The sequence below is a fragment of the Rhipicephalus sanguineus genome, chromosome 9 (genome assembly GCF_013339695.2).
Source record: "Rhipicephalus sanguineus isolate Rsan-2018 chromosome 9, BIME_Rsan_1.4, whole genome shotgun sequence".
Lineage (NCBI taxonomy): Eukaryota > Metazoa > Arthropoda > Arachnida > Ixodida > Ixodidae > Rhipicephalus > Rhipicephalus sanguineus.
The window spans coordinates 8,297,811-8,325,036 of record NC_051184.2 but is presented as its reverse complement, the minus strand read 5'-3'; the positions used below and the strand labels follow the sequence as shown (position 1 = coordinate 8,325,036).

Below are 27,226 nucleotides of genomic sequence, written 5' to 3'. Positions count from 1 at the left end.
ACGTCTGGAAGTCTTCTTGACCAAGGGCCGAGATTTCGGCCAAGAAAAACTCTGCTCTTTTTTTTTCTTCTACTTCTAGCTTGCCTGTCTTTCTTCACCTCAAATCAAGACTGCCAGGCGGCTCAGTGAAAATAAATAACAAGACCGAAGGTCTCTTCTTTTTTTCTTACCGCGGCAACTAAACTGCAGCGGGAAGAAAGAAAGTGCCGGAGTACGGGCGGAAAGACGCGGCTAGTTGTCTCAATTGAGCAGGGGAAGATGCGGGAGGGAGGCGAGAGCAGGAATAGCCATGCGGGGGGGGGGGGGGGGCTTTCGGGGGGAGCGGGGGGGGGGGGGGCGATGAGGACGCACGGAAAGCGAAGCCGCCGCCACTACACGGGGCCGCCGATCCGTCTTGGACGACAGAAGCCGGCTCTGGCTGGACTCGGGGAGCGCGGGGCGAGCGGGTCGCGGGGGTTTAAGAGAAGAGTGCGCGTTTCAGCTGTCTGCCTCTCTTCTCTTTTTATTAACGCGCGGCTCTCGGAGGACCACTTAACGAGATGAAGAAGGCGGCATTCCTGGCGCTGTTCGCGTACCCTGCGTCCCGCAGCGGAGGAGAGAGAGGAGGAGAGACCCCCCCCCTCTCTCTACAGGCGGATTCCGCAGTCATCGTTGTGCAGCTGCGAAAACTGCAGCTACAATGTTAAACTGGAGGCTTTCTGCGAAACACTCGGTGCGTGTACTCTCGGGTCTTCGGCATTCTATCAGTTAGATGGAGCGACCTGTGGTGGGCACGCTGATAACGTGCTACACGGGCCTAAAGCTGATCTTTGGGCGTTTATTTCCGGGGGCGAGCTCTGCCCCTATTTATGTTTTATCATATTGCGTTAGAATGCCTTCAGGTAGTATGCGAGGGATTATTGGTCAGCTGCCAGCTCGTAAAAAAGATTGCGCGCTACGTGACATCAGCTGGCAAAAAAGAGTGTGCCACACGCACCGTCATGTCTACGAGCGGCACTGACTTTACACTCCCAGGTTTGCATGCACAGGAATGCTCTGTAGTGTGGACGGAAGGACGACCGCCGCCGTAGCTCAATTCGTAGAGCATCGGACGCGTTATCTGAAGGTTGCAGGCTCAGTTCCTGCCGGTGGCAGGTTGTATTTTCGTCCAGTTTAATTTCTTCGCATTTATATCATAATTAGCACACTACAGTTAGACTACAAATATTTCCCCTATACTTTTCTTGGTTTAATTGTCTGTTCGTTTCATTAGGTTGTACATAACAAAGGAAATGAGTCCTTCATAAATTCCCCTTCCAACGTATAACTCGCATCGCTTAAAAAAAAAAGGGGGGGGGGGGGTGATGTCGACATCTTTACGCATAAGCAAGGAATAACATGAAAATTTGTAGTCTTTTGTGCCAAAACCACGATGCTATTATAAGGTTACGTTCGAAAGGGCGCCCCGGGTTAATTTTGGCCATCTAGGATTAAAATGCACGGACCTTTTCTTACTTTGCGCCCCAATCGCCGTGGCCGGGACTCGGATCTACTAAACAAGAGGTTGCGGGTTCGATTTCCGGCGCCTGTAGATGTATGGATTTAGGGCCATCTTAACGAACTTTAGGCAGTCAACGTTAATTCGCAGTCTACCTTTACGGTGTCCGTCATCGCCCAGACGCTGCTTCGGGTGGTGTTGGTGTTGGTGGTGGTTGTGGTGTTACAGCAGGCGGGGTTAGCCTGACCAACATGGCCGGCAATTGTTCCGTCTGAGCATCTCCTGAATTTTAGGTGTCTGTCACCACATGGTGAGCAGTCCAGTGTCTCGCAAGAAGGCCATAAAAATTCGTTGCACGCTCCTCCTCGTTGCCACGAACCCTTCAGGAAAAACGACATCTTCAAATGCCCGGTGTCTATGGCAACCCCTCTGCGACATTACACTAGGTAAACAAGTTATTCAACCAGGTTGCATTTAGGGAAGTATGCGATACCGCATTCGCATATTCGCACATAGTACTACCGTGTTCGCCGCTACTTCTTCAGACGATGGTATGTGTAACGACATTCTTGATGGGCTATACACACGCGAACCTGCGTTCTCGAAAAGCGTTCTTTAAAGTTAGCTTTTTCACAACAACAGTCATCGTGAGGAGAAGCCCACTTCAGCGATTAGTGTCTTTGAGATACATAATCTGTACTTTAGTCAAAGAGCGAATAATATATCTTATGGTGATGATTAAGGACAAATCCCCCTCTGAAATTAAATAAGAAAATTTCGTTGAAATAGATACAACAGGTATAGACTTATTTTACACATGTTTGTAGTAACCAGTTTAGCCGTAGTACAGGAACCCAAAACGTGCATTAACATTACTGTGTATGTGATCGTCCGCGATGGCTATGTATTTACAGAGGCATATAAACTCCATATATACGTGTTATAATTTTTCAAAAACGAAATTATGACTAAACCGATCACGATCGAGTAACTGACCACAGCTCAAACCATAATTTCATATGCAAACCTCATGTCCTAGTGAGTCATGTGGTGTATACATTACTGATAATCTATCGCTGCCGATAGATATTAGAAAATATTTCCAAAATGACTTTAACAGTTACATTACAGAAGGTAAGAGTGGGATGATTGTAAAACACGAATAAAAACAGTACTGAAATCGAGCAGAGATGACAAACTGAAGGGACGACGACACGGAAACGGAAATGAGCACAGCGCGCCGTAAGTGTGCACTTGAAACATCAGACATGACACCATACATTTGCTCAGTCATATTCGTATAATAATAAAGAATATATATCTCGGTGCTCTGAGTCTGTGGCATTGTGAAAGCATGATCGTGTACGTTGTTTCCAGCATTCTCATTCTTAAAATAAAACGGCTAATAAGCATCTCAAATACAAAGCAGCAACCGAAACACCGTTATCGACTAGTATTATTAGTACTATAACATGCCTCAAATATTCTTATTATTTTTTTCAAGGGCTAAATATTTCCTTGGCACGAACAACGCTCATTAGCGTGATAAAAATGAAGCAACGCAAAGAAGAAAAAAAGACAGCTGACTAAACACCCAAAGTTCTGATCACCTCGGCTGCGCTAACCTTGTTCGTTGATCGGCGAGTGCGTTGTGCGCGTTGTCTGTCAACAACGCTGCAATCAACGCAAGACACGCGTCTAATGCACGGGCTCCCGCGCCGTGAAAATCGAACAAACAAACCGTTACTCAAGCGAGAAAAGCGAGGAACAGGAGGCGACACCGCGACCTCGCCAAATGGATCGCGGTAATCTGATCGCGCGGTGACGAAATTACGCGCGCCAGACGAGGGCGGTGCTCGCTTGTTACGCCCGACGGCCGATTCATTCTGGTGTTCGCCCGCCACGAGCTGAGGCAAGCTGTCGCCACGTGTCGAGAGAAGCGCTTTTCACAGCTCCCCGCGGAGTCGCAACTGGAAAGCTTTGTAGATTTACGTATGCACTTGTAGCACACTGGAGACCAAAATCGGGCACTCGCAGGACGGGCACTCACACGGTTAGCAGCAAGGGTAACCTTGCAGTGTACACACTTGGCTGATCACTTGGCTGATCTGCACTTGGCTGCACTTGGCTGATATGCACTTGGCTGATCACATATGATCATTTGGCCGAAGGAACTACCACGTTCGACGAGTCGTTCGACGTGCCGCTTCCTGAGAGCCACGTGAAAAGTATAATTTTTCTTTGCTCAAAATGGACATGACCAAAAATGAACTTGCACTATATTTCTATCCTGAGATTTCATTCTATTTATGTCAAAACAGAGCATCAATCACTTCAGGATAAGGAGATATTTAATTACAACTTAACTAGGATTAGTTACCATGACACACATAAATTAGCGTATTATGACATTATTTTTGTTGCAATAGACTATTGAGTGCCTTGAAATAACATTGTATAGATTTGACACAGTCACAGACAGTTCTTCACAGGTGACGTCTGAAAGTGTTAAAAGGCCCCTGAACAACCTTTGAAAGTACAAAGAATGATCGCGTTATTCTCTGCTGGTGTTTCCAGTCTTTTCCGCACAACTTCGGCAAAAAGAAACCACTCTATCGTCTTTGAAGTAGTGGCTAAGGGGCCCTTTAAGCTTCGCCTTTACGAGTGGAAAGCGATAACGTTATCGGACCCTGTTCCCATCGCTTTCTCATTCGATTGCCATGCTTCGCTTCTCGGTGGACGCCTCAACAGTGCCATATGATTAAAAAAAAAAAAGAAACGTCTGTACGATCGAGATACTGGCCGTTGTAAACTTTTCTAGGGCGCCTACTGCAAGTAAAGTTGCGAAGTACCCACTACGTACGTCATAATTCACCGTTTCGCGAAGTAGCGGAGTAACCACTACGCGTTTGTAAGAAAATATGCGCACCTACGTATCTGTCCACTTTGATGACGGTGTGACGGATGATGATGATGATTACTATATATTACTGCTGAGCCCTTTGTAATTGGCGGGCAGTTTTAAGCCACCCAATCGTTAAGTAATTCACATGGTGTGACGTCTGGTGCGGAGGGAGAGAGGGAGGGTAAGACAGAGTGCAAGGAGGGGACAGGCAGGCACGTATACCAGAAAAAAGACAAGAGAAAATAATTTAAGAAATTAAATATAAAAGGAACTTTCGCCGGACGACGCGGGCAAAGAAAGAGGGCGCACAGGACACACGAAGCGCTATTTCTCTTTCTTTGTAGTGGCCTAGCGCAAACTCTTTTTCAATATGTATAACGAACTCGTCCAAATTGCCACTTCGATTGACGAAGTCGAAGGCTCGCCGAATATATATAGCCGGCTAAGGAAGGCAGAATGGAATGAATGCGTGAGCAAACTGAACTACTGCCAGAGAAGGCACAGCATTTGCATATGAGCGGCTGTCGAAGTCATTACCGAAGTATCTCGGAGACACTCTCGCAGCTTTCCGGAGCTGCGAGCCGCCAAGAACGGAGTCAAGATCTCCAAGGTTTCCAGATCTCAGCTTCTGCACGAGGTCTTTCGTCTCATCGCTCCTGTATAAGATGTGTGCGGGGTTTTGGACACCGGGGCGCCGCGGGAAGTGGAACATGTCGTGTTCGATGATCCCTGCCCACCCTTATATAGTGACTATGAATAGCCTCTAGGACCCTGCTGACAAGGAGTCGTGTTGAGTTGGGGGGGCAGGGTCGGAATGTTCCCTACGTGAACGAAGACGTATGTACCACGCAGATAGGGTATAGTTCCAGATTTATCGAGGCTGCTCGAGCGCGCGAAGCACCTCACGCGAGAAGGCTCACCCCGACGACTCCGTTTTCGTCTCTCCGGCATTTCCGGAGCTAGACGACCGGGGCTGAAGCGCGAGTCTCGACAGGCCGCGCGAGGGGTCAGTCAACCGAGAAAAGGAAAGAGCGACGTCAGCTGTAAAGTGATAGGAATGAAGGAAGCTGTCATGCACGTCACGACGTGGGTAGGAGAGGAAAGCATGCAGGTAATCGCAGAAGCAGCGGCCGCTGGGTGCCACGATTAGTGAAAGCAATTGCAAATATGTTTGCAAGTACAGTCATGGACAAATGAAATAGGAACAAGTTAAGGTTAACAAAGTCGCGTTCTTTCATTCTCGTTTGCGCCAGTATGCGTAATGTCGGCGTAATTGGGCTTTTATGCTTATTTCGACACCTACACCATCTTTCGCAACCTCGTAATTAGTGGTCTGAGATATAGCGACTGCGAGTTATCGCTTGCGAAACGTGTTCTACTTTGTGATCTCTCGTTTGCATTTCATTTGTCCGCGACTTTACATAGCAGCATTGAAATGCGTACAGCCTGTCAATTCCATTACCTGAAATGCTTCTTTCGGTACTTTGACCGGATCTGTGTCATTCTTTATTTACAGGTATACTGCTACCTCCGAATGGAGACAGCCGTAATGGGCTCAAGTATAAAAAAATGGAGTCACAATTCACGTACTACATGCAATATACACAAACGTCTTGCACGATTTATTTATGTTTTGTTTGTGCATTTTTTAAAGTCGAGCTCTCCTCTGGGCGCGCTCGCGACCATTCACAAAATTTTCTGAGGACAGTTCTGTCGTAAAATTAATGCCGTATTGTGATCGCGAATGAGTAAAACATGAAGGCGAGAACGCGCATAGTTCGCAATATAAATAATCTGTGGTGAAGAGGAATGTCTAGCGCTGCAGCCACATCGCCAGCCCTGCGCGAGGCACGATCTGGAGCTGGCTAGCTCGTGTTTGCTGCAACGCTGCCCGCGTTACTGCTGCTACTGCTCTTGCTGCTGCTGTTCCGACTTGTAGCAGCAAGCGACTTGCTTGTAGCCCTGTGTTTTCATTATATTTTGGTGGAGGTGCCGGGGAAAACCGCAGCAGAATCATTCATTACGCAATGACACATGAGTACTTGAATGTTAGGTTTGATCTGTGTCGCACTTTTTGTGAATACATCGCGCAAGTTTTGTTTAATTTGCAAGAAACGAGGAAACGTTCTTATTCTCTTGAATAGCAGCGTCGACACCCCTCCCCCCCCCCTCTCTAAGAAAACCAATCACGTATTCATGGCCTTTTTTTTTGCAATCCACTCCCCGTGTGGGCATGTGCGAAAGGCTCACAGCCTTCCCATAAAAAAAAGTTCAAATGCATGCCCCGGCCATCAGAGTGACAGGGTCGCCGAGAGTTCGAATTGAAACAAGTATAGTGCATCAGTGCGAAAAAAAAATAAGTTAGGGAAAAAAGGAAGATCGGGCGGCGTACGACGGCTGCGACATTAATGAAGTCGGGAAGGAGGAGGACGAAGAGGCGGCGGAACAAATGGCGTCGAGTTAATGATGCGACGCTAACGAGCACTTTAAAAAGCCGTTTGCGCGACCTCGCGCTCTTCTAATCGACATTTTCTACGGGTAATTCATTAAAGCGGCCGAAAACTAAGTATATTTTTGCCCCCTTCGTGTTGTTTCTTTCTCTGTGCGTGTGTTCGCCTCGAGCTCCCGCTCTTTTTCTTCATCGACGGAGAGGGCGGTCGCCGGTGAAGCGGGAGATGAGTGGACGGTTGCTGAGGAGGGTGAGTGGGCGGTTGCTTGACGGGGGTGAGGGAGGGGGGATAGTTCCTTCTTTGGGGGGAATAGTAGCGATGGGTGAAAAAGAAAGCCGGGTGCGGTGAAATTAGCTGGCCATTTAATTGCGTGACCGCGTTTCTTCTATGCTGCCGATGGGCGACTGTCGCGCTCCCCGGCTCTTCGGTGTTTCTGCTGCTGTTGCTACATTGTGCGGGCGCCGTGTGATCAGTGAAGTGCGGGGGCCGAGACTGTTGGTATGTAGGCGTGTGATGAAGAAAAAGAAAGAAAAGACGTGTCGTTTTATTTCGGTACACGCAAAGAGTTTCGACGATCGTGCTTCTAAGCCCACTCGTGCCAAATGTAGCACGTAACAACGAAATGTTCGCATCTATCTGCCTCGAATGAAACATTAACATGTTGAAGGTTAAAAAGTCACACGGACCCTTGCGCATTTGCCTAGGACGACTCAAAGGTCTTCTTCTTCACAGTCGATTTTATTGATTCATCCCCCTTCTCCCCAAAGCTTTCTGCACCTAACGAAGTTTTGCACTGCTTCCAGGATCGGAGGCATCGCAGCTTTCTGCCCCTCACGTGGTTTCGCAGCGATGCCTTCGAGATCGGCCCACGTTTGACCAAGCGTCTGTGTCGCGTGATGACGTCATAGCGACGTCACGATGACGTTACAAATTTCGGCGACCTGTCACGTCATGATGACGTCACGCATGTTCATGATTTTTTTGCATCACTCGTTTGACGCCGACGCCGCCAACGGTCAGTTTTCGCGTTTGATGAGGATTTCAAAGGTTTCGCCTTAGAGCAAAAATGAAATTTTAGGGAGTCACGCGCCGAAATCGTAATCATCAGGCACGCCACAGTGGACGTCTCCAGATTTAATTTCAACCACGTGCGGTCCGTTAACATGCGCTTTAATCTCAGTAGACCGGCGTTCCCACATTTTGTCCCTGCAGAAATCCAGCGGCCGCGGCCGGGAATCGAACCCACGTCCTAGAGCGATACCGTACCTGCATTTGCAATACCTATCCTTACGGTTCCCTATTATCTGCACTTATCGAACGTGTTCATCGAATATTTGTTCGTTTAGACCACGAATTCAAATTAGAACCGTTATTCGCTCGAAGTAAATTGTTTATATATTCACCTTTAGTCCTTGCTGCTAGTCATTGGAAACAGCTACCAGAAGATATCGTCTGTATAACAAACCACGACGAATTTATTTACTCACAAATTAAAGCTTAATCTTGGGACCGCTGTGTGGGTGTGCGTGTGTCAGATTTGTATACGTGATTATGCTGATTCGTGTAGCACTCTATATCATGTGCATAAATTCACTTGGCTAATTTTTTAAGGTGTGAACTTTCACACTAGCTAGCTTATTCTGTGATGCTTTGATTAGTAAAATATGGTCTTTAATGTAGCTTATGTGACTTTTTTTTTACTTGACTGTTTGTATTTATTTTATGTGTGTTTACTACTCCCCCAACCCCTTGTATTGAATGCTCTCGGACCTTTAGGGCAAACAAACAAACAAACAAACAAACAAACAAACAAACAAACAAACAAACAAACAACAAACAAACAAACAAACAAACAAATAAATAAATAAATACATAAATAAATAAATAAGCAACCACGGCAGGCGGTTGACATTTTTCTTACATTAGCTTCCACTATCCGACATTGTCGATAATGTAGCCAGCGTTAGTTAATGCTAACCAATGCAGGTAGATTGCAAGCAAATACGGTAAGATACTGGTAGTGTGCCGATAAATGTGGTAGTCCAGGACACCACTCTCCACAAATCGCCAAGTGGATACGTTAAGATATGCCATCGCATGGAGAAAAACTATGCGTGGACAATTATAAGACACTGCTAACATTTTTTTTTCTCACGACGCAGACGGGCAGCGGCGTGCGCTCGTTCCTGTGGTCGACGAGCAGCGAGCCGCCGTCGTACTTCTTCGGCACCATCCACGTGCCGTACACCCGTGTCTGGGACCACGTGCCGGAGAACGCGAAGCGGGCGTTCGGCAACGCCGACCGCGTCGTCTTCGAGCTCGACCTGCTCGACCCTGGCACCCTGGAGGCGCTCGCTAGCTGCCAACTACTGCCCGAGGGACGCTCCCTGGCCGACGTCCTGCCGGCCGACCTACTCTCGAGGTTGCGAAGGTATATGCCTGTTCTATCTGATTTTATCTGGCCGATAGCGGCTTGAGGTTAGGAGAGACGTACGTTACCACTTGCAACGACTGGCGTAGCCAGGGGTGGGGGGTTCGAACCCTTTCCGAATTTTTTACCATTTTGCATGTGTGTCTGCCCGCACACATACAAACGCACGCATGAGCGCACATAAAAGGTGGTTGATTACCCCACCCCCACCCCATCCGGAAAAAATTTGGACTACGCCCCTGCTTGCAAATCATGAGAGAGGCTATACTGCGAGTCGGCTTTTTGGCAGTAAGCTCTTGTCCTTCTGTTGCTCTTCGCGCAAATATTGTCACCATGAGAGAGCACGGCGCAGCGTCGTGTGGGTGGGGTGTGTGAAGGATTGAAGTGAGGGGAGAGGAAAAGCCAGGTCTGGGAACCCCTCTCAACTTTACAAGAACCGGTGAGTGGGGTACCGAACCGAGTACCTCCCGTGTAACTCAGAACAGTAAAGCAGAGAATCACCTGGACGGCGTCAGGTAAAAACGGGGCACAGCGCTACTAAAAACTATTGCACGTGATCGCATATATATACACACGACACTGCGTGATGGAAAAAAAGAGGGGAGGGGGGAGGCTGTGTCCCGTCTTTCCGTCTTTACCTGTCGGTCTGATTCTTTGCGCTACTGTTCTGAGTTTACACTACCAACTAGCTCGTCAGTTTGTCCTTTTGTACCTCCCGCACTGGAGGCGAACACTCTGCCATTTTGCACTATGGCTAACAGAACGACCTTTTCTTTCTTGTCATGCAACGCACGTTTTCACGACGAAATAGCATTGTTTCGCAATGTACTCAGGCCTACGTTATATGCCACTGTCGCATTACAAGTCACAACGTCCGCGCCCGTAAAGCCTGGAGCCACAGTAAGTTGATCGATTTCAAGAAATTCATACGCGCTTAGGAAATCGAAAACCGAATGGGTGCTTCGCACAAATGTAGCGAACAGTGTGTAATTGTTGAAGGTGTTTTCAGAAATCAGGTGGGTATAATAAGAACAAGCACGAAGAAGTAATAATTAATCACATGTTCCCATAGCTGCCCAGCGGCCCTGGCTTAGCTGGGCAGCGTATTATCGCTGCATACAATTTATATATCAGCGGGCTATTACGTTCTTTTTTCGCACACATCTTCTCAAAGTGCTCCAAGATGGCGGCCACGAGGACGTTAAAGAATACTATTCACACGGCCTCGCCGCAGGCATTTGGACTACGTTCGTGCCAAAATGTCGTCGTGGATGACTGCCGACCAGCGTGGTCGCGGCCTGTACGCCGACTACCTGTTCCACGCCATCACGGGTGACTGGGAGCGCAAGCGGCCCATCTGGGTGCTCCTCATGGTCGACTCGCTCACCGAGGGAGACGTGCGCGCCCGCGGCGTGCCCGTGCTCGACCTCTTCCTGGCGCAGGAGGCACAGCGCCTGGCCAAGCGCACCGGCGCCGTCGAGCAGGTGCACGAGCAGTGCCTGCCCCTCAACGGACTCAACGGCAGCCAGGTAAGTTTGACAACAGCCGCCACACACAGCTGTAAGTATATGCAGGAGGGCATATGGCTAGATAGCCGTTCGCAGGGCTCTCCATTAGGAGGGATCAAGTTGCACCACGCGACATCCGCTGCCGCTTTCATCGCCTCTGTGTCTTTTCAGCTCGTCGAATGTAACGCGTGTTTAGAGCGTCCAAAGGTGTCCACTGCATAATACCTATACTAATGCTGCATGGCAATAGCGCGAATGGAGCTGCATTACGCGCTTATTAGAGAGTTTTAGTGCCACAGACCCCTAACGGCTTGCGTATCCAAAACTACGGGGGCATTAACACTCTGTATCTGCATATCCAAGGTCGTTCTTTTCTACTCTGCGGGCGACTCGCGAACAGAAGGCGGGGAGAGTACAAAAGAATGTAAGAGCTTGAGGACCCAACGGCTACAGGTTCCCGGCACTAAAGCTCTCTATTGATAGACAAGAGACGCATCACCGAGCCTCTTCAACGCTGTACAACTGCACAAATGGAATGCTATACATCAGCAACATCATCATCAGCCTGACTACACGTTCACTGTAGGGCAAAGGCCTCTCTCATGTCCCGCCATGCAACACGGTCCTGTGCTTGCTGCTGCCACGTTATCCCCGCAAACTTTTTATTCTCATCTGCCCATCTAGCTCTCTGCGTCCTCCTCGCGCGCTTGCCTTCTCTTGGAATCCAGTCTGTTACTCTCAATGACCATCTTCTTCTTGATTTGATTGAATGACTCGTACATTGTTAAAAACATAAGCGCAGACTAAGACAGGGATAGGTAAGGGAACGACACCAGCGCCTACTTTCAACTGAATGCTATACACAAATACGAGATCCATAAACAAAGATGCAATGTAAACAAAAACAAAAGCAACAAATGAACGGGAAGAGGTGGGAAATGTAAGTGAAAGAAACTGGAAAGCCTCTCACAGGGCACGGGGAGTGCGCAAAACAAACCGAGACTGACGGGCTGTCTGGCGAAACCCGGCTAACGAGCGCTCGAAGGTGCTCGCCGCGACTACGTCCGTGCACGGACGTGCGAAAAAAAAAAGCGGTAAAAGCAGCGCTGTTGCGCAAACTGACTGCAAACGACCAGCCAGAAACAGCGCGCGAAAAAACGTAACGAAAGCAAGGTATAGCACCCGGGCTGGGGGGGGGGGGGGGGTAACGTAAGCACGCCCATGCTCTCACTACAACCTCCATCTCGTTCACGTCTCCCGCCGGTGCTGTGCAGCGACGCTCAGAGCATGCCGATGCGAAGCAAGGCATGAAATCTCTGCAGGACGTCAGTTGTTTGCAGTAGTTGGCACCGCGGTGGCTCCCAGACGGAGCGTTCACGATCTCGTCGCGGATTAGCAGAGAGCTTGTGTGCTCTGTTCCCTGAGAGGGCGTGGCAGCCGGCCGGATTAGCGCCCGCCGGCGCGATGGGGCGCTGCACGAGCCTACAGAGACGGCGCTCTTGGCGTCTCCTGTCGCCTTGGTAGTCGCGCCGTCGTCGCTCATCGCCGTTGTGGCGCAGTTCATCGAGGCACGACGCGCGGTAATGAGATTACGTGCCAGCGAGGAAAATATACGCGGCAACCAACGTATAAATGATTACCTTTTTTGACGATGTTGCACACTATGAATGGAGAGCACAATTAGTCCAAACACTTATCGAGGTAATTTGTAAACTGCGGCTACAAATGATTTAGCCGATGGCGCGCCGGAATTCTCGCTGAACAACCCTCGAAGGTATATACGTAATTTCACCCAACGTTATTTCCGGTTTTTACGTAGTTTTCCTACCTTCTTCTATCTTCGAGGAAACCTACCGATTTTTGCATTCGGGGAAACTATAATAAAATTGGAAAGTGAGAGAGAGAACGAGGCAAAGGAAAGCCAGGGAGGTTAACCAGGTTGCACCCGGTTTGCTACCCCACACCCGGGGAGGGGAGGAAAAGAATACAAGAAGGAAATAGACGACAAATATTACGCTCTCACGTATAGCAGCGTTCACCGCGCATATACCCAGCAGGTTTCAAACTGCGTACTGATACAGTGTACGGTTTGACTGCGACTCTCACACATGAAGTAGACTGCAATCTATGATGAAAATAAACATCCAGACGGGTGCTACAAAGTCCACGCCTGTCAAACGGGCAGCAAGTAGTCATTTCTACATCATTATTACGTATGTGCGAACCGCAGTGCCTCTACTACTTGACGTAAAGGTATGCAGTGCACGAGCACATGATTTCTACGAGTGCGAGCTGCAATGAACAAAACTAAGTTCGAATACATTTCAAGCGCATGCTTTCAACACGCCTATATGCCGGAGTCTTGCGTACAAGTGCGTAAAACAAACGAATTTCAAACTTCTAAGGCATTGATCGAGAGTGCTCGCTTTGATGAGACTGGTTTAGATCGCCAGAACTTTCGAAATGAGCAGTAGCCGTATGAGTGGGTATGTTGTCTGTGTTGCTGGCCTCTAGTAGATACTGTGCGTATGGACGGCACATAGTCGAGCCTATAGCAACTATTAGTAGGTGTTTGGAGGAACGTATCATTTCCCGTATACATTGCATGCGCTGAGAAAGAAGCTGGTGGCAGGAACAGATTAGACACTATACTTATCGCACTGCATTTGGCCAGGTTCACTTCGTCCTCATTGGTGTCTGGGGAGGGACGGTTCCGTTCACAATTGATAGTCTGGGTTTTTGAAAATGATGCACGTTAAAGGGAAAGAAAGGTATTGCGGCTTTAACGCAGCTCGGAAGCTCTAGCAACAACTTCAACGTAACCTCAGAAGACAATATGCTGAGACCACGGCTTTGACTAACGTCTGCGCTTTGTGTGGACTTCTTCCCCAAGACAACAGAACTCAGCGACCATCATATTAGTTGTGCTATGAACGCTTCATGGCATAAGTTAAGCCCGGAAGACAAGTCTGAGTTTTACTTAGCGCTAAGTTCACTTTGCGCTCACCACGAACAAGCACACGAACAAAGAAAGCTTGTGCGTCTCTTTTTCGGTCTGTAGCAAACCAGCTGCAACCTGGTCAGCTCACCACCTTTCTCTAAGTGGTGCAGTCCCACACGCGCGTCTTTATTCACCGCACACAACCTTTCCCACTCCCATTATCGCCTGTCTGTTCTCCTTTCTTCATTAGCTCAGCGTAGCGTAGCCATCCAGATGGTTTCGTGGTTAACATCGCTGTCAAGATGGATATATTGACCAGAATGGTTATCAAGCACAAGCATGAAGGTGCGAAGCCTGCCAAGATATACCTTTATGAATATCTATTGTGCATTAGAGATGTCTTACGTGGACTTATAGAGCCACCCGATTGGATGCCCATGATTGAAAAACTGCTGACAGTCAAATATTACTAACTTACCTATACGGGACAAGATGTCGGTTTCGTTTTTCAGAATGTGCATTTAAGTATGTTGTGAAGTGTAGAATTCAAATATATGAATCCTTATGTCACGTTTTTCTTGACAAAAGCAGGAAATAAAGGAAAGAAGAAACCTACCAGTCAAGATCCCCTGCTTTCAGGCTTTGTTTTCTTTCTTTCCTTTCTCTCTCTTAAAGGGGTCATGAACCACTTTTCCAAGTAATGATCTAGTGGCCTCAGTATCGGAGTGTACTGCCTCCCGAATCGATTGCCGCAAAAATTTCTCGAATCCGTCAAGAATCAGCGGAGTTACGGGGGTTTGGCGCACGCTCCCAGCGCTTTCTCTCTTTTCTCGTGCCGGCGAGCGCACTGGAAGCTAGACAGGGAGGGATGGCATGGGGGAAAGAAGTTACGCCAGCGCGCGTCATGAAACGCGATCGCTCTCCCGCTGTGATTCGCTTGCGCGAGTGCGGCTACCGTGTACTGAGGAGTGCGGCGCCGGCAAGTGGCGGCACCCCGCGGCAAGAAGCGCATCTGATCCGAACGCCGCTCTCGATTTACGTCGGCTATCGGCCAATAAGCATGCTATGTCTCTTGCTACGTACAGCGGACAGACGCCCCGCCCACCGACGAGAGTGAGAACCGGCCTCTGTTTGAAAAGAGGGTGCCTGGGGAAACGGCAACTTCGCGCTCCGCTTGTGGCCATTACGCGGCGCGCACGACTGTAATATTTGGCAGAGCAGTTCATAGCCGTGTCAGCTTTCCGCAGGATGTGTTTTTTCAATCAGCCCAAGGGGTGCTTCATGACCCCTTTAACGCAGCCACTGACATTCCTACGCTGTGTTGCTTTCGTATTTAGAGAGGCGACCTCATTTACCACGGACTTTAATTCCCGAGCTTGTTTTCGCAAAGGAGTGGCGCAACCTGCCCCACAAATGAAAGCTTAGAACTCCCGCTGCATAAGGTTGGCGCACCGCTTTCAGGGCTCGTATTGGTCACCTGGGATTCGTCTGGCTTGTCGCAGGCCCGCGACTCGCTATACACGCTCTTTCGGTTTGGTGACGCCCAACGCTATCTCGTGCCGACAGCAGCGTCTGGGAGGGGATGCGTGTCTGGTATGGAGGCAACTGAAGACCCTCGACGCACCCGCTGCTAGGGAAACGACCATTTACTGGTGCCTGTCAACCGATGTGTGAAGCCAGAACGCGATGCGGTCACAGATTCCGCAACGAAAGGAAAGTCCGAATGGGACAGCGAGCCAAGGACTGACGATTTCGATAGCATTCGCTCATTAAATAAAGCAAAGCATTCTTCGCTTGCGTTTGCCAGTTGCGTCATTCGCAACAACTACAGTGTTCTAGCAACAACACACACTCCTATTCCTCCATTTTGTAGTGTAATAAGTGACAACACGACATTATATATATATATATATATTACACACACGTTGTCGCAGATCTAACGAGATATGTTCGAGTCTACACATGCCGAACCTTCTTCGCATCTTGGTGTTTAGCCTCGCCCACACGTGCGACTACAGCACCGGTCGCGCGACCGAGTTAGTCGCAAATGGTCGCCTTGATCGAAAGCGACTGCTTTGGCTCACTCGCTCGCTGCTGGACACAACTCAACAGAAATGTGTGCTTGTGAAAGTTCTAGTGTCAAAGTGAACCTTTGGCGTCGAACTGTTCATTGACACGTTATTTCCTTCGTTTGTTCACGTTTCCTAATTGATTTCCTTACTTTAAAAAATTAATTTAGGGTAGCGATTTTTGTGTATGTGTACGTGTGCTGGAGAACACAGAGAAATTTAGTAGCGGAGCTGCTATATACCTCAATCTGTCCATAGCAAGGAAGTTAGAAAATAACAGTACACAACAAAGCAGGACAGAACAGAGCGATATTTGCTAGATTTGCGATAGCTTATTCGAATGTTAGTATTGTTACTTACAGATCACCACCGGTGGCGAGGGATATTTTGCGGAGACTATGCAATATCGACTGCCCCTTTCGAGGTCTCCTCGCGGCTGTCTGAAAGCCGATTGTCGAAGCCCATATGACAGGCGCCTGTCATGCGAAAAAAAAAGAAAGAAAGAAAAAGAAAAGCTGCTTCCTTGGTTCTATATGACGCGAGGCCCTTTGCTTCACCCGACAGCTATCGGCATCGCTATTCAGGCATCGTTGATGGAAAAAAGAACGAAATAGAAGGTGTACAACCCCCCCCCCCCTCCCCAACCCTCTGCCTCACCCCCCCCCCCCCCCCCATTTTTTTTCCCTCACTGGCGTCGTTCGCGCGGAGTGCGCAGGCAGCGAGAACGGAGCGGTCGCGCGCTAAGCCGCTTTCGTCCCCTAGATTCCGCTCGAAGACTCGGGGGAGCCTCTGCGGCCCCTTCAAGAGCCTCGGAAACAGAAAGGCAAACAAGACCACGCAGAGAGCTGACCGGTGTGGCACGCGTCCACGCGCGAGTACAAATTGGGTCCGAGTGCTTGTCACCCAGTCCCGCGCTCGCACTCCCGGTAACGGCCATGCCCGGAGAGACGGAATTCCCTGCCTATGTGGGACACATTGGCAGATAGAGTGGCGCTTTTTTCCCGCGCAAATCGGTGCATTCCCGACACTCCTCCGCCCCCAAATCCTCTGGGAACGGACTGCCGGGGCTCTCGGCGCTTGAGGCGAGAACGCTTGAAGTAGGGGAGGATTTGTGGGCACGCCGAGCGGACGTATATTGCTGTCGCTGCCCTCCACCGCTGCATCGCTGCTGTGGATACACGCACAAAAACGTGCCGAATGTCAGGTCTCGCAAGCGAGGTGATGGAAACATGCCGCCGGGATTGAGGGCCTTCGGTCATCCACGGTTGGGCCAAAGCGTGAAGTGCGCTGGCGACAATGTTGCAAGCGGCTTTTTGCCACTTGCAGAACCGTTGTCACTATTCGCTCAGCTTCTACAGCCTCATGAAATCAATGAACAATGAAGCTAGTGAAAGTATAGAGCCATTATTTGTAGTTATCAGCAGTAATGCGGTCATTAGGATATAAATGTAAAGAAGTTAAAGTGGACGAAAAGACAACTTTCCGCTGGTAGGGACCGAACCTGAAACCTTCTGATAACGCGGTTCTGAATTGGTAGAGCGTCGGACGCGTTGTCCGAAGGTTGTAGATTCGGTCACTTTACATTTATATCCTAATGTCCAGATTACAGCTAAAAACTACAAATAATGCCCCTTTACTTTCCTTGGCTTGATTAGGTTGTACGTAACAAAGAAAACGAGCCCTTGATCAAGTTCCTTCGCTTGCTCGGCATGAGTCATGCAAGCAAGCCGGAAAGATTCAGCTCTTGGCGAAGATGGAGGTGTGTATACATCTTCCAGAAACGAAACAGAAAAGTATAGGCCCCGTGTTTACCAAAAACCTCTCACGCCACAACTGTTTGTAAGAGCCGTTTACAGTCCCTGCTGATGCCAAACGTGTACAATATGCGAAGGTGGCCTCCCGATGGCAAAGAGCCCTTATGAAAGATAATCTTTCATTGATTTGTGGTGATTTGTGGACTATGGCGTCGGACGCGAAGAACAGGAGAACCGAGGAAGCTTGCTCTTTAATAAGGATCATAAGAAGCCAAAGCAAACATGGGTGAAATGAAATGTTTGTTTATTAACATTCGTAAGCGAAAGGGTTGTCAACCCCGCGTGCACAACAAATTTCGTGTAGATATTGCTTCCGTTTCTTTCTTTCTTTTCTTTTTCTTTCATTTCCTGTGTGTTGATTCGATATTACTTCAATATACCGCGCTCTAACTTAGCCCTCCTTCCCATGTTCTGACACCTAAGTAAAACAAAAAAAAAATTCGTATACATTCATAATATGTTTCGAATTTGAACTTTTTTTTTAAAGGCGAAAGCCTTAAATGCCTCATCAAACGCGAAATTCGACCGCCGGCATCCCGCGGCGTCTGGGATGAGTGATGCAAAACATCGTCATCACAAGATCATACAGTTTCCTAAAATTAACTAGAGGGGACTCTGGCGCTGCGATCGTTCAGCTACCATGGGAATGATGGGTAGTACACAAATTTGCCTAGTCTTCGTGCTTGCGGCTTCAAACGTACTTGTGGCTTTGTTTATTGCTATGTTTTAGTTTTCTTTCGGATAAAAGAATGGATCGTTGTGAACTTCGTGACCAGATTTGAAGCGCTGAGCCTAAAGAAGTTAAAGTGGTGATGTGAAACTGCTGACTTTTGCTGAACTTCGTTTTGCGACAAAGCGGATGCAGCCGACGCGGAGCCAAACGGAGCCGAAAGTACGAAGTTTAGACAAATTTGTGTACTACCCATCATTCCCATGCTGGCTGAAGCGTCATGCGTTGCAGCTCCCATAGACACTAGCGCCAGAGTTCCCTCTAGTAAGTGTTGTAGGAAACTCTATGCACAAGATGACGTGACCATATGACGTCACAAATCGCCATAATTCGTGACGCCAATATTACGTCACTGTGGCTTCACGTGAGTAACGTCGCATGATGACGTCATCCCATGATATCGTAGCTTGGTCAAAGGTGGTCCAATCACGGAGGCAATGCAAAACCAGGTGACGTGCCTCCGATCTTGGAGGCAGTGCAAAACTCGCGTTAGGTATAGAAAGCTTTCGAAGGGTGGCGGGGCAGGATAAATACATCGACTAATTCGACTTAGAAGAAAAAGAATATGGCTCTCGCCTTCGAGTCGTCTTGCGTGAATGCCTAAGGGACCCTGTGAGTTTTGTAAAGAAGAGTTATAGAGGAAACGAACAATATTGTCGCGGGTGGGAGCCAAATCTTCGAGCTTCACATGACATCCTCGATACGCGAGAAGTTAAGCACCGGCGTCTCATTTATTTCATTATCTATTCACGCGTGCTTAGACTCGCGCCCGCGTCTACCCACGTAGTATACCACGCAATGACTGTAAAACAACCTAGCACGCGATGCCGAAGGCTTGATGGGTATTTAACATGGCACTTTATAGCTCACAGTGCTATAGAATAAATAAATCTGCTTAAAGCCTCAAGAGGACGGTTGGTGATGCGGCCATCGCGTTAGATCTATTGCTCAAATATCGGACGCTTCGGTAGGAGGTCATGGAGTTCTCGAGTTAAAAGGGCATTCACAAAATTTTCTGCAGCTACTATGTATGATTCCATTACTGTAGTGAAATCTGAGTCATTTTAAGATATGTAACCCTTTCTTTAATTTAATCGCCAATAAATCGCTTGGTTTCCCGTTTCAGAGGAATTTCTGGAAACCCAATGTGACTGATACGGTTCCCTCCCTCCCCATCCCACTTTTTTTTTTACTTAGGTCTCATACGAACTTCTAACAATGTTTCTGTTACTGATGGCCGGTTCTTGGCCAACCCCTCACGCTGTGCATGGACCAAATGTTCTGATAACGACAGGAACAACATGGCGTAGCGAAGTCTCAACAAATTCGCTGCCCAACATCAAAGCCACAGCACTTCGCAGGGTGCTTCCGGTGTAGCAAGAAAGCGCGCGGTGAATGGCGAGAAGCCGAAGGGGCCATTTCTCTCAGTCGGCCAGATGATGGCCGCAGCCCACTCATATCCGGTCAGAGGCGCCGAATCCGCAGAAGTAGGAGAAAATGAAAAAAAAAAGCTTTCGTTTGTACTTCCATGCATTTATATTTGGCTGCAGGCAGGCGACTACACGGCCAAATCGCATGCGCGCAGCCGGTTCTGCCGGCGTCATGATGAGTGCATAGCCCTCGCAGCCTTCCCCGCTGTACTTAGGTCTTACATGCTGAGAGAATGCGACGTAGGATATTTGAAGGCGAAAGTCTTAGATGCCTCATCAAACGCGAAAAGTCGGCGGCGTCAACACGAGTGATGCAAAAACGATCTACAGCTGATGACGTCACCATACGACGCCATCACGACATCACAGGCGTCGCTTGGTCAAAGGTGGGTCGATCACGGAGGGACTGCAGAACCATGGGAGGTGAAGAAAGCTTTCAATGCCTCCCATCCCGGGCACAGTGCAAAACCACGTTGGACGCAGAAAGCTTTCAAGGGAGGAGGGGGCGGGGAATAATACGATCGACCGAGAAAAGAACCACAATTTTAGGAAGAAGTTTGGAGTGCGAGTCTCCAAGCCCACTGCTACTGTACAATCCTTTGATTAAGTTCGTTTATGCAATGGCATACACATAGTGCGCCCCACCGCACACGGATGTTATTCGCCACGCTAAGTACCACTACTGTCGACGTGTGGCAGCCGTGCCGTAGCGAAACTCATCGTGAATTCTCGCCGATGCCATCAAAAGAGAAGCCCAAGACTCCGCGACAACTCATAGCGTCGTACATACCGCACGACTGCATGATTCAATGGCTAGGAAATGAGCTAGAGAGAGAGACCGGATAGCTGGGAGCTCAGAGTTGATATTGATCGTCTAAGCCTGCATAAAATAGGCGCCGAACCTAGCGCTACAGTTGATAGATATTCCTCTTTTTCTATTTTTCTTCTTGCGTTTCTTCTCGCGCCAGTGCCGAATAAGCCTTCTTTCACAATGCGCCGTCGGGCATACCCCGACCGTCAGTGCAGCTAGTTAGTCATGAACCAGATCAAAGGACATAAGCAACAGTTCCACCAGTATGACGTCCAGTAACGACCTTGCGGCGCTGATAAACTTCGCTGATTGATTCGGTCAGAAATCGTTTTGCGATTTCTGTCGTATCGATCTCAGCCCGTCACGCTTCGGCGAGAGCTATATCGGCCGTAATGAAAATCGAAGTCACGGCGAATAAGAAATGGAGCGGTAGCGAAGAAAGAACGGCACAGCGCCATCGGCGTATTTTATAGTTCCCAAAGCCAACAAAGAAGTCGGAAAGTAAGGTGTTACCGGTGAATGATCAAACAAGACTCTGTGCAAACGCGGAAGGGCCGTTAGCCTATATAGGAAGGCTAAAAAGAGACTCTATTCCAAGCTCAGTCTTTAAAGAGTTAGCAACTTCGTAGTGCCCCGAATTTCGCGCATGCGCGCACACACAAAAAAGGGGCTGCTGCCGTGGGCTCTTTGAAAGCAAACGAAATACATGTACCTCCTTTCGGCAGATGCTGACCGGCGCTCGTGCTGGAGTTCATTCGGCGTGGCCGCGTTCGTTTTTTTTTTTTTCTTCATCCGTTGGCACCTCTCCAACCACCGTGACTGAGCTCAATTTCCTATCCTCGATTTTTTTTTTTTATCCGGTTCTCTTCAACCGCGCACTTGAGAGATTGCACCGCCACCACGAGACAGCCCGACACTGCGGGGGAGACGCGGCGCCGCTTCGTCTTCTCCGTCGCTGCTTACCATATTTTCCGCCCTACTAGTCGCGCTGATTAAAACCGAGTCGCTGCTCGCACGACAGGCAGCTTCCCCGAGTGAATTCTTCAGAAACTTCAAGGTGGCGTAGCCACCTGAATTTTATTTCTGCACGTTTGCTCGCTTACCAAGAGTCTTTTACGCGGCACAATTAAGTGGCAATTCTGGTATTGTGAAAGGGTAGCCTTCTGGGGGTGAAAAAAAGAAAACGTTTTTTCTCTTTGGTGTCTCTTTACGCGTCGCTGGTCGCTATGGTGCTTGAGTGCTGACCGAAAGGTCGCGGGATCGAATCCCGTCCGCTGCAGCCGTATTTCGGTAGAGACAAAAATGCTAGAGGCCCGTGTGGTCAGATTTAGGCGCATGTTAAAGAACTCCATAATTGAAGATACTTAGCGCAACTTGGCATTCACTTGAAAAACACACTCACATTCGCACACGCTTCCACTCAAGAACACACCCCACACACAGCGCTCAGTGTACGAACTGTTTATTGTACGTGACCGATCATCATATATGCCCCAGCAGGTCGTAATTTCAGAAGCCTTCCGCTACGGCGTCCCTCGTAATCATATCTTGGTTTTGGGTCGTAAAGCTCCCCCCCCCCAATTATTATTATTATTTTTACTGCCCCTTTAAACATACACACTATTCAGTACGGAGCGAGCTCGCGAGGAAACACGCAGTTGAATGGAGACAAAAACGGTATACGGATGCGGGCTGGGTCTCGCGTCGCTTGTTGCCCGCCGGAGCCGACGTCACCGTCCATCGTGGCCGGCAGAAGATCGAATGCTCGACACAGTAGAAAAAAAAAAGTTAGAAAAAAAATGCCTGCGCGCGTTTCCCTATACCGGTGCGGCCAGGAGGAATTCACGATCGCGGCTGGATGACGCCTTCATATGTTTTCTTTTTATTATTACTATGCTGAAGGACTCCTCGTCCGCCCGAATGCGCCGCAACTTTCTCCAAATCTTTGGATGCGATGCGATGCGATGCGATGCTGCATTCATTGCGTCGCGAGCCGTGTGACGCATCGCGTCCTTCAGCGGGTGGCGCGAGCCACGGTCTTGAAAAGGGACCCCCGACACCCTATGGGCCGATTTCACTCCCCCGTACGTCTCCTCACTTCGTGGGGGCTAAAGTATTCTTTTCGAAGCCCAATCTTATTCTGCGGAGACGGGCGGGCGCTCGCAAAAGAAGAAATCTAATAATAGGGACACGTCAACGTTCCTATCAACGTCTGACAGCTGTGTTGACGTTTTTTTTTTTTTTTGCACTAGGAACTGTGGTTTATCCGTATAGTTTCTTTTTCCCCACTTTCCGCCCTGTCACTTATCCAATCTTGAGCTTATCGGCTCAGATCATCCTCGTTAGTCTTCTAGCATTTTAAAAGCGAAAGTCCTAGATGCATCATCAAACGCGAAAATTTACCGTCGGCGTCGACCGCCTTCCCGCGGCGCCGGCGTCAACCCGAGTGATGAAAAAAAAAATCACCATCACGTGATGACGTCATCATGACGTCACATAACGGGACGTCGCATTATGACGGCATCACATGGCATCCTCTCTTGGTCAAAGATGGGCCGATCACGGAGGCAGCGCAAAACCAGGTGCGTGCAGAAAGCTTGCGATGCCTCCGATCCTTGAGACAGTGCAAAACCACGTTAGGTGCAGAAATCATGGAGGGGGGGGGGGGATCAATACATCGATTGAGAAAAAAAAAAGACGGCTTGCGCATTCGAGTCGTCTTAGGCAAATTCATAAGGAACTCTGGCTTTTATTTTTATTTTATTTATTTATTTATTTTTTTTTTTGAAGCGCGGAGACGGGCGAGCGCTAGCGGAAGAAGAAACGTAATGATAAAGACGCGTCAACGTTCCTGTCAGCGTCTGACAGTTGTGTTCATTTTTTCCCCCTGGGTACCATGGTTTATCCGCATAGTTTATATGCGGATAAACCACGGAAAGTGAGGGGATAAACCCCCTCACTTTCCGCCCTGTTATTCATCCAATCTTACCGGCTCAGACCATCCTCAGTGGTCTTCTGAAACTTTTTATAGCGTAGTTATAATATGTCTTTCCCGCCTCAGCTTGAATGTTAAATATAAAGATTCACATTTAAAAAAATAGTATTAGGGCCCATGGTGTGCATTACAAAGAGGGGTGTATCATTTGGCAGCGCTTATTGTTTAACAACACTAACCGTTTGGTTGTTTCTAAACCTGGCCTGTAACGACATTTACAAGGGTAGCTTGGGCGTGTTTGTTATTTGTATTTATGTGTAGTATGGATTAACTGTAATGACAGCAGTGAATTTAACACGATGTCCGTGGAATGCGCGAAAAGATGAGCAAAGCTTGAACGACGTCATAGTACCACATTTATGACAAAGTTCGTTAATTATTCGCCGGTTAAGTCAACAGTATTCACTTCCATGCTTTCAATGCGGTTGTTTATCAGTGACAGCGCTTATTTGACCTCTTGTTTGTTAAGTCTATGAATCAGGCGGTACGGCAGAAAAGAAAGAAAGAATCATAAAGCACTCTACCCCTTCTCTATTCTTCCATCGCCAACCCGTCGTTTAATACCGCACTTAATGAGATTTTAAAAATGCACGCTCGTATTGTAAGGAACCGTTTTGTGCAAGTTTTTACAATAACGGCAGCCAATGCGAGACCGCTTCACCAGTACGTACCAGATGCCGACGGGCGCGTAAAGAAGCCCGAGAGAAATTTCTGGCGGTCGATTTCATGCTCCACTGAGCACAAAGGCTCAATACCGCATTAAAGTGCAAAATGATAATCGTTTTCTCTTTTTAAGCGGGAAAATTTCAAGCGCCATTTCGTGTACTGGCGTGAACTGAAGCTCGAACAAATGCAAGGCTAGCGATATACCCTACAACTTGCAGCGACGCGCGCTTTTCATCCTCAACGAATCTCTCAAAGTAGAGCTTGTTGTTCTAAGATAAAAAAAGATACTCTGCTGCTTTTGTAGCGGAGATGCATTGTGGTCGGAAACTACCGTGATCGCTTCCTACCAGTTTTTTTCATTTTTTCAGACGCGTGTTAGATGGGTGATGTATCATGCAGGTGACGTCACACACACGCACCCCCCCCCCCCACACACACACACGTACACACGCGCGCATGCACGCGGTTGACATTAGGACAGCATATATGTGCAATACTCACGGATTGAAAGAGGACAGTTTAGGGCTAAGTAACACGCTAGCGAAAGGGGGGGTGGTTCAAAACCCCCCCGAAAATTTTCGATTTTGCTTGCGTATATACACACGCACGAACATACATAAAGTATGGTTGACCCCCCTCCCCCCCCGAAAAAAATTTCTGGCTGCGCCCCTTGCGTATACTTTTCATTCCACCATCTTCAGTTCGTGTCATACCAACGTAATTTTGACTCGAACGCGTAGATCAGAGCCAGTATTCTTTAGAGACCAGATCAGATGACATGACGTGGTTATCTCGAGAAAGTGCGCATACCAGTCGTTATACTAAAAAAAATGATGTCGCGTTTGAATCTGTGAGTACTGCACAAGAAACATAAAAACGTTTAAAATGTTCCGACGGCTGTATTTGAACAGTAGGACTGCATTACCCAAACACGATGCTCTAGCCACCATACGCCATAGGCACGTGCCTAATCAGGCGGAATATTCCGATTGCAAGCAAGTGCGTTCGCGTTTTCCGCAAAGCTGAGGGAATGGTCGAGTCGCCGTGATGCCATTCGCAGTGGCAATAACAATCTGTGCAAAGGGTCGCGCCTCAGAACTTCTGTAAATAAAAGGTCGCGCGCGCATGTGCACGCGCGCGCACGCACGCACGCACGCACGCACGCACACACACACACACACACACACACACACACACACACGCACGCACACACACACACACACACACACACACACACACACACACACACACACACACACACACACACACACACACACACACACACGTCAAGTGGTTATGGCGCTCGACTGCTGACCCGAAGGTCGCGGGATCGAATCCCGGCCGCGGCGGCTGCATTTTCGATGGAGGCGAAAATGTCTGAGGCCCGTGTACTTAGATTTAAGTGTATGTTAAAGACCCCCAGGTGGTCGTAATTTCCGGCTCCCTCCACTACGGCGTGCCTCATAATCATATGCTGGTTTTGGGACGTTAAACACGAACAATTATTGCACACGCACACCAGTCTATTTCTCTTGCAATTCATTCTAAAAAGACAGGGCGTGCAAACACGGACACAAGAAAGAAGTCCTGACTTCTTTCTTGTGTCCGTGTTTGCACGCCCTGTCTTTTTAGAATGAATACTTACCAACTAGCTCAGCTCTCTGTTATTCTAAGCTTCTCTTGCAATTTTCTTTTTCGCGTTTTTTTGTTTCTTTCTTCGAAAAATGACTTAAGATATGTCAAGTGGTAGGAATCTGGAGAGTTTCCATACCTCCCTTGCAGCTTCTTTTTCTCGTTGCTTTGTGCTCTCTATTATTTCACGACTAACAAGAAGAGGAACGGCCGAGCGAAGCAGTCGGCGCACACGTGTACAGCAAGGACGCACGACAGTCTCCCCCTGGCGGAATGATGCCTGCGCGACCGCTTTCAAAGCACGTGTCGCCTTGACGAGGCGTCGGCCAGACCGCGCCGCGATGTTTGCATGCACAGGGCGGGCGTGCACTTGCGGCCGACAGGAGAGGCTGCTTGACAAATGAGCCACGAGTCACGACGCCAGGCGAGGACGCGACGCCACTGAAACCATTCGCGAAACCGCGCAGTTCGACGCCCGATGACCCGCCTATAGGTCTCCTTTTCGTCGCCTCCTAACATTTGGAAGCACAGCCCCGAGCAAGACCACAACTGTGCCACCAATAAATTGTGCGCTAGGAGCAACATATGATCAACATACACAAAAATCGCGATAAAGATTTGAATTTTGCGTAGATATTCTTGTGTTTTCTCTTTATATATGTGATACATTCGAAATGAATTAATAATAATTAAGTAAGGTAGAAAGGTGGGTCAGTTGGAATCGTTGCACACTTGAAATACCAGAGCGAAAACGCAGGAAACACCCAGAAAAAGAAACGACATGAAATAAAAACGTTTTCGTGACGTTGGCGGAGTTGTGTTTTTTTCTCGCTTGTTTTCATTTGACGTCAGTACGCATTCATATATATGTTACGCTTTGTGCAATGCCATGCCATGCATTGTATTTTTTGATCGCGTTCCAAATTGTATGTTCGCGGTATTTTTATATTGTGCGTAATTTATTATGCAAATTTTCAGTCTGCTATATTTGTATGTTACCCACTCCTGCTTATGGCTTCATTCTGAAGCCAACAGAAACCCTGTAAATAAATTTATTTATTTATTTATTTATTTATTTATTTATTTATTTATTTATTTATTTATTTTTAACAGTAATAAAGAAAAAGAAACGACTAAGAATACGCAGTGGTCCAATAGCGGTGCGATTAGGCCTCCATCATCAACATAACAAACATGTTGCCACAAAATGCAATTCGTAAGCCCCTCACACAGGTCGAGCGGTAATCCTGCGTCCTCGTCCTTTCCCTTGCAGCGCTCGTCCTGTGTCATTTTTCTGTGTGTTTCCGAGAATCGAGAAAGTTTATTTAGTTAAGCTTTCACGGCGGGTAATTTAAGCAATGGTCTAC

The 27,226-nt window shown here is 48.2% G+C and overlaps 1 protein-coding gene across 1 annotated transcript in view; it reads left to right on the top strand.

Moving 5' to 3' along the window:
- LOC119404564 (metalloprotease TIKI1) overlaps nt 1-27,226 on the top strand; it is a 118,838-nt gene that overhangs the window by 50,250 nt on the left and 41,362 nt on the right. Inside the window, exons 3-4 of the mRNA XM_037671110.2 lie at nt 8,995-9,263; nt 10,498-10,792. Coding sequence (XP_037527038.1) covers nt 8,995-9,263; nt 10,498-10,792 — 564 coding nt within the window. The remainder of the gene's footprint in view (nt 1-8,994; nt 9,264-10,497; nt 10,793-27,226) is intronic.